The 8,666-nt window shown below is 49.8% G+C and overlaps 1 protein-coding gene; it reads left to right on the top strand.

Annotated features, from left to right (window-relative positions):
- The first annotated feature begins 5,116 nt into the window (after positions 1–5,116).
- On the top strand, positions 5,117–8,345 carry GSTUM_00002767001 (uncharacterized protein). XM_002836409.2 has 2 exons: positions 5,117–5,373; positions 5,450–8,345. Exon 2 carries the CDS (start codon positions 5,691–5,693, stop codon positions 8,106–8,108), a length of 2,418 nt encoding a protein of 805 aa, XP_002836455.1. The 5' UTR covers positions 5,117–5,373; positions 5,450–5,690; the 3' UTR covers positions 8,109–8,345.
- The last annotated feature ends 321 nt before the right edge of the window (positions 8,346–8,666 follow it).

Genomic DNA, 8,666 nt, shown 5'->3' with positions numbered 1-8,666 from the left:
GAGCATAGGCTACGGCAGTTTACCGGTATCACACGGGGCAGCGTTCAAGTTCAAGCTCACACGCACAGCGGGGCCTCCCCCATGAAATGTTTCTGCAGTTTTCGTGATAGAGAATGTTTACCCGATTTTCTATCGAGGCTGCTATGTGTCATCCTGTTGTATGACGGAGGATTGTATCACTGTAAGGTAAGTTTCTTTCGGTTTCATTCACTTCCAGTGGATGGGGGGATTAGCAGTCACGTAAGGAGAAGGGAAGAAAAGGAAAGAAAAGGAGAAAACCCCACCTTTGGCATGATTAGCATTTTGTAGGAACAATTTTATTCCCATGCACCTGTGCGAAAGAAGAAAGTCGAAGCACTCTGACCAAGTGGCCAACAGGAAAAATCTTGAGCGATATTGATGAAAGACGGGGTTTCAGGCCTTTGACCCTCACGGTTTGGCCTATGATAGAGCTTGAGGTGTGCGGGGAAGCCGTAAGGGGGTGGAGGTCTTGCGTGATACGGGGGATACCGGTACTCGAGTACCGGTATGCCTACCGTACTCACACCATTGGAGTTCGTCGTGAATGTGCGCAGCGATAAAAGCACCGGCAGATTGTGATTACCTCTGAATTAATCTGGACTAAAGGAGAGAGGCCCAATGGCTATTTGCAAAGACCGTGAGGGCCCCCCATACCCCATACCCCCAACCCAATTTATCATACCGGCAAACTCACCAGTGACAAGCAGTGAGTCCCACCCTGCACCCCTCAACTTGCACCTCGATAAGGCGGTATTTGATACCGGTAGACTAATATACGCATCGGGGCATGCTGCGGTATTCTGCGTTCGCTGCATAGCCGCGGAATACCGGTAGTTCCTACCGCATCCAGCCAGAGCCGCTGGAAATGCTATTCGAGTGACACAAGACTTGGTGTGGGGGAACCCCGCTTCTCTTCATCTCCTGAAAATTTTACCCACCCTGCCTCCGGAACCTCTCTCTACAAATCCCCAGCAGCGAAGAACAGAAAATGTCTCCATTCCCCGACAATGCCCAACTCCCTTAGCACTACCCCTTCTCTTGACACTAACTCTCTCGATAATCACCTTTCGAACAGCATTACCGTCGTCGATGATCGGTCCGGGCTCCTGACCTGGTCGTCTCCTCTCGAGCCCCACATACGGTATCAGGACGCTGAAGCACGCCGTCTTGACCATGTGGGGGACTGGCTTCCACAGTCTGGGCAACTTGGAAGCTGGTGCGACGGTAATAGCCAAGGTGAATCTCGGGATGGGACAACATTTTGCTGCTGTGCTCCGGTGGTCGACAAGACATATCTCAGGCAAGATTCTATACTATCCTTGAAAGGGGGGGGGGGGTACAAAGAGAACTGTTTCTAACAAGCTGTGATGTTAGTTCCCTGGTAATAGATACCCTATACGACCAGGCCGAAGGACGGAATATTGCCGTTGCATGTTTCTACTTTGACTTCGCCACTGGAAAGGTCCGGACTCCGGCGAGTACGCTCGGTGCCCTGCTGAAACAGGTGGTGGATAGACTGGACAAGATTCCCGGAGAAATAATACCTGCTTTTGGAAGGCAGAGAAAAGACATCGGTGGTCGGAGACTCCGACTCCCTCAAATTGTGAAGATGTTGGAGACTGTTATGTCCTCACAGCGTACATTTATATGCATCGATGCTCTAGACGAATGCATCGATGCTTTGGATGAATGCATCGACGCTCTAGACGAATGCATCGACGCTCTAGACGAATGCATCGACGCTCTAGACGAATGCATCGACGCTCTGGACGAATGTATCGACGCTCTGGACGAATGCATCGACGCTCTCGACGAATGCGGCCCAGGACATCGGGCCAAGATCCTTGGTTCACTCAATGACGTTACCCGGGTTTCCACAACCCACTCGGCTATTCCTGACCGGGAGGCCACATGTCCAGGGTGTGGCGGGAAAATGTCTTCCCCAAGGAGCCGCAGTTGTGTTGACATTTCCCGGAAAAGATGATATTATCCGATATATCCGCGCGTGACTGGACAAGGACACAACTTCCGACGAGATGGACGAGAGATTGGAGGCAGATATTATCAACACGATTCCCGAGCGTTCTTCGAAATGTGAGTAGGATCAACGACGCGGGAAACCGCACAAGAGCATTTGCTTACTAATGTATCCTAGATTTCTGCCTGTTCCTCCTCCGAATATCGATGCAATCCTGCAAGAAACAACCAGCCATCGTGGGTGCGATGACTCATGGCTTGGACTTGGGGGGCGCGTATGATGCGACGCTGGAGCGGATAAAGGCACAGGCCGGCGAGAGATTTAAACTCGGGATGGCCGCTTTGATGTGGATCTGTTATTCGGAACGACCCTTGAAATCGGAGGAGTTGTGCCATGCACGGGGGGGTCGACTGTCCGGCTGATCCACTTCACTCTCCAAGAGTATCTGTCCAGTTCTCCCGACCTTCTCGGTGGACTTCACTCGACAATTGCGGAGACCTGCCTGACCTATTCCCTGCGGGTCACGGACAAGAGCCACACCCTTTCTCAAATATTCGGGGACCCACGCGAAAATGGGTCTCTCGGATCGGGCAAGATGGCTTGCGCTGGAACTCTTTGGCCAGTCCGATAACCACATATCCGCTAAACAAGTTTTGGAGTCCACCGTTTGCTGGGTCGCGGCTTGTTGAGTTGGCGTGGAGTTTGATAGGGATGCAATACCCTGACCTAAACCGACGAGTTGCTTAGAATGGGCATCGGGGAGTGGTGAAGTTACTACTGGGACGGGAAGATGTCAATCCAGGTCTAAAACACGGATATGGCCAAACACCACTCTCATGGAGTGCTTTTTCAAACGGAAAATAAAAAGGTGGTGAAGCTACCACTGGGAACGATGTTTTTAATTTTGAAAACCTAGACGAATGGGGCCAAACACCACTCTCATAGCGCCGGAGTGGTAAAGCTACTCCTGGAACGGGAGGATGTCAACCCCGACAGCCTAGCCGAAGTCGGCCGAACACCACTCTCATATGCTGCCGGGAATGGGCATGAAGGAGTGGTAGGAGCTACTCCAGGTGCGGGAAGATGTCAATCCAAATATACCAAATAGGGCCGAACACCACTACGATATGCTGCCTCGAGGGAGCATCGGTGTGTCGAAGAGTTAATACGAGCTTGGGATACCCTTGCGCGTACCCTGTTTAAGCGCAAAGAGGCACAAGCCTTCTTGTCGCCCTTGAGCCCGAATTTGCGCCGCCTTTTGCGTGGCGCTCATGGAGGCTCATTTGCAGAATCGAAGGGTGTTAAGTTAGCTCGTTTGGAGCTACCTTTGATGTTTCTTGTTTCTTGCAATGTGTGAAGTTTCGGTGGAGATTCTTTCTAAGATATTAGTTTTTTCTTTTATCACGATGGAACTGTGCTGAGAGGCGTTGACTTGTGTGGATATCAAGGGAAGGATCAGAACTTTTCTTGTGTATATCGTAATAAGTCTCTGGAGCTCTATTGGTGTATGGCAATTTCAAAAAAGCAAAGCCCACAATTCTTTGGACGAATTTAACAAGTGAATGGCTTCCTTATACGGACCCTTGGAGCAAATCCTCCACTCTGCAAATACAGTAAAGTTGGGCTACGCAGCCCACCTCTTCACCGGTAACAGTCGAATACCCCATAGTCTATCGAAAATCACACAAACGCCCACTATCTCCGTACTGCGCGTTGAGAAATCACCAGTCAAACTCACTGGCAAGGACATAACACACCATCGTCTCGTACCCGCCACAAGTGACTGTTTGTCGGAAATTCCTTATCGTCAAAGCGACAATCCACCAAAATCAAATCAAAAAATCGAGCACAAATCCTGAGGGAATCATTTCCCATCCCCAAAGATCAAGATCAGATACAAGATAGTAGGCCAGCTATCATACCTATGTATCGACATGTCAGGGGCATTTGCGGAGCATCATGATGGAAAGACAAATCTGCATTAAAATAGGGATACTCGTAAGTTATGATTCATGCCGTCCAGAACCCCCACCGGGCTGCAACTTTTCAATCGCCGTTGGGACCCCTGGTCGCTTTAAAAGAAAAAGAAGAAGAAAGACCTCTACGGTACTTAGTATTCTTAATCTAGAGATTTTTTTTTTTTTGAATCAATATTTTAACGTGGTGGAGGAGTAAAATATTTTTATACGATAGTTGCCAGTGTTTGAAAGCGGGCGATCTGACAGCGAGTAAGGAGGGGTTGCGAGCGGAATAATTTGCCTGTTCAGTGTAGTTAAAATCTTGGGTCATAAATTATCATAATCCAAATTAGAATTCGGTAATCCCAAGCGGTCAGTCCGGCCATGGCTTTGAAGAGGCCTAGCTGAGTCTAGTGGAATTTATCAGTAACTTCAAAAGCCCGGCGGTGACCCGGCAGCCGCCAGGTCGAGTCCGACGCAAACCGAAGTCAAAGCCGCCAATGTCTAGCTATCGTACCGTCTTGAAACCCCGCGCCTGGCCCGGCTTTGGTTTCTGAAAGGTCGCTTTGTCAAATTCCGGCCCCGTCGGCCGTCCCTGGATAAGCCTGGGGCCAATACCGGTATTTGGAATCGGTCGCCGACCAATTGCAAACTTCATAACCCACCTACCCGTATCCAATTGTGGGATGCCAGTAGCCATATTCGCCGATGTTACAAGTATTATACTGTAGTGAAAAGATCCTCCTCTCTCCAAGAGGTGGTATTGTCGTTCTGGGCATTGAGTCCTTCAGCCATTGCTTACTGAGGCTGGGACGGGCGCTACGGGTACTCGTACAGTAAAGTACAGTCACACCCCGCTGTCCCGGATCTCGATAATACGGATACCTCGCTGTCCCGTACGAATCTCTGTGAACTCTGAATTTCTTTCCACCAAAGCCTGACCCGTTGTCCCGGATCCCTCGCTGTGCCGGACGGATTCTTCAGATTTTGGCTGTCCGGGATAGCGAGGTGCGACTGTACTTCAGTCCCGTAGCTAACCAGATACGAGTTCGCGGTAGAGCACCGCCTGATTGGCTTTGATGTGCGCACTTGATCTCAGCCCCAGCTGAACCTGCCGACCACACTCTGTCTTGATCCTACTCAACGGTTTTCATATTCACTGAGCCCCTTACCAGAGCTCTCTCCCCTTCTATTATTAAGTTATACGAAACATCTCAGATTCTCCTTTGCATCATACGGCAGGTTTGATCCTCGCTATTGGTGTAGATCCTACTCATATCTCACGCTGGGTGTTGGCGTGTTGTAGGCCGACTAGACTTGCGGCTCAAGTGAAAAACAATTAGGTAGAAAGGAAAGAGGCTGGGAAAGGGAACAGAACTATACAAGTACAAGTCAAAAAACAAGTGTACGAACTGAGTAAGTGTGGTCCTTGCGCTGTGGGTAATATGTTCTCGGGAGCAGTCCCTAAAACTAACGTTTTATACTGCCAAAGGTTAGAGATCTAGCGAGATTAATTCCCGATCGTACCCAAGGTCTACTTAAGTGTTCCGGAGAAACAAGCCAAACGCGGCCCCGCCAATACCCGTAGACGAGGAAATTTGCTTTCGGGACGACCGCGGCGACAAGTTTAGCTCAAGCCAAGGGCTCGGTTCACTGGTCGTAGTAAAGGGGAGACTTGAGCAAAATCTGCATATTCAAGTAATAGCTCGGAGGCGTACTGCGGATTAAAAATTATGCGTCGGTTTATCTCGGCAGGCATGCGGAAGATACCGGTCCCAGATCATCCGCATAGCTTAAGGAACATCGATAACCAAGGTGTGGCATTGTGCCATCAGGGAAAGTACGACGAAGCCGAGGTTATGCATCGACGTGCGTTGGCGGGCAGGGAGAAGACACTCGGGCCGGATCATCAAGATACCTTACAGAGTGTTGTGAATCTCGGCGCGGCGTTGCATTGTCAAGGAAAGTACGACGAAGCCGAGATTGCGTGTCGTCGTGCATTGGCGGGAAGAGAAAAAACGCTGGGGCTGGATCATCAAGATACCTTAGAGAGTGTCGATAATCTCGGCACAACCCTGCATAGTCAAGGAAAGTGCAACGAAGCTGAGATTATGCATCGACGTGCATTGGCGGGCAGAGAAAAAATGCTCGGGCTGGATCATCAAGATACCATACAGAGTATCAACAATCTCGGTACGACTCTGCGTAGACAAGGAAAGCACGACGAGGCAGAGATTATGCATCGACGTGCGTTGGCAGGTAGAGAGAAAACTCTCGGGCCAGTTCATCAAGATACCTTACGGAGCGTTGGTGATCTCGGTACGACTCTGCATAGGCAAGGAAAGCACGACGAGGCAGAGATTATGCATCGGCGTGCATTGGCGGGCAGAGAGAAAACACTTGGACTAGATCATCAAGATACCTTACGGAGTGTTAGTAATCTTGGCACGACTCTGCATAGGCAGGGAAAGCACGATGAGGCAGAGATTATGCATCGACGTGCATTGGCGGGCAGGGAGAGAACGTTTGGGCTAGATCATCAAGATACCTTACGCAATGTTAATAATCTCGGTACCACTTTACATGAGCAAGGAAAGCACGCCGAGGCGGAGATTATACATCGACGTGCATTGGCGGGCAGAGAGAAAACGCTCGGACGAGATCATCGAGATACCTTAGAGAGCGTTAATAATGTCGGCATGACCCTGCGTAGTCAAGGAAGGTACAACGAAGCCGAGATTATGTACCTACGTGCATTGGCAGGTAGAGAGAAAACACTCGGGCTAGTTCATCGAGATACCTTACAGAGTGTTAGGGATCTAGGAGTGGCGCTTTATAGGCAGGAAAAGTACGACGAAGCGGGGATTATGCATCGACGTGCCTTTGCAGGCCGAGAGAAAATGCTCGGGTTAGATCATCGAGATAGCTTGCTTAGTTCTAATAATCCAAGTGTGGTTCTGCATGATCGGAAAAAGAACAACGAAATGGCAATTGTGCATCGACATGCGGCAGAAGTCGGGGAGAATGCGCTTGGACCACATAACCCGGCCGTCTTATTAGGTGCTATTGGACTAGCTGTGACGCTTCTTGCTGAGAGGAAGTACGAGGAAGCTGAGATCGTGTATCGACATGCCCTAAGGACTATGGAAAAGGCTCTGGGGCCAGATCATCCGGGTGCTCTCGATAGTATGAATCTGCTCGGCGAAACGCTGCTTGATCTGGAAAGGTACGGGGAAGCTGAGGCTATGTGTCGACGTGCATTGGCGGGCAGAAAGAAAGCTCTAGGACTACATCATGCAGCTACCCTTACGAGCGCCGACAACCTTGGCCGAACACTGTATCATCAGAGAAAGTACGAAGAAGCGGAGATGATGTTTCGATCTGCGCAGGCGGGCAGAAAAACATTGTTTGGACTATATCATCCAGATACCCTACTGAGCATCCTTCGCCTCGGTGTGACGCTGCTTGATCGGGAAAAGTATGAAGAAGCCGAGACCGTGTATCGGCATGCCCTAGGGGTTATGGAGGATGCTCTGGGGCCCGATCATCCAGAGGTCCTCGACAGCATGAATACGTTGGGCGAGACGCTGCTTGATCTGAAAAAGTATAGCGAAGCGGAAGTTATGTGTCGACGCGCGCTGGTGGGCAGAGAGAAGACGCTTGGACCAGACCATCGAGATACCCTACTAAGTGTCAATAATCTCGGTGTGGCACTGCGTAATCAGAATAAGCACCACGAAGCGGAGATTAGTTATCGACTTGCATTGATGGGTACGGAGAGGACGCTTGGACGTGACCACCGAGACACCCTAACGTGCGCCTATAATCTGGCTGGGGCGTTGCATTGCCAGAAAAAGTATGACGAGGCTGAGTTGATGCATCGGCGTGCGTTGACGGGACGAGAGAAGATTCTGGGGCTGGGTCATCGACACACCCTTCGTAGCCTCGTTAGGCTAGGCACGGTACTATACGAGAAGAGAGAATACGAGGAAGCGGAGATTATGTATCGGCGTGCGGCTACGCGGGCGGAGAGAGCTCTAGGGCCCGGCCACCCTACCACTCGAAAAACTTTTAACCGCCTCTCGATGTTTCTCAATGCCGGGCCGACGAGTGTGATGAGTACCTTGGACGAAGCATCATGGCAGAGGTGAAGAGTTTGGGTTTGCTCAATGCAATGAAATTATGTTGGCTATTTTTTTTATACATTTAACTTTTCTAGTCTTTTTTTTCCCGAAATATCCAGCTGCTATAACACCGGGATCCTTTTTTCTTGGTGGAGGTATTGAATTGTCTAACCTTTTTCGATTGGAGTTAAAATAGCTTCATAGTTGGGGGGTCCAGTGATTTGCTCTTTTGTAAATTAGTATCAAGACCCTCGTTTATTATGACCGGCCCCAGTAGCTCCTGCTGTTACTTTTCACATCATCCATTCTTGTAAGATAGACGTTATGGGGCACATGGGTAAAGTGGCACTCTACCGCTCAGCCATGAATCAGTTCCAGCCCTATAAACAAGCCTTCTAGGACATCCAGTGTTCCTCAAGCAGACTTAGGCATATGCTACATCTTGCCACGAAATGGAATAGACCTTCCAGAAAGGTGTAAGTTACCCGGAGGTCAAGAGCAAGTGCAGATATCGCAATTAAAGCATTAAACTACTGCTAGTGCTCTACGTGACCAACAGCTGAGCCGAATAGCGCCGAAACGCTT

The sequence above is a fragment of the Tuber melanosporum genome, assembly GCF_000151645.1.
Source record: "Tuber melanosporum whole genome shotgun sequence assembly, scaffold_145, strain Mel28".
NCBI classification, from domain to species: domain Eukaryota; kingdom Fungi; phylum Ascomycota; class Pezizomycetes; order Pezizales; family Tuberaceae; genus Tuber; species Tuber melanosporum.
Note: the sequence above shows the minus strand (reverse complement) of the source record. Positions and strands in the feature narration are given on the sequence as shown.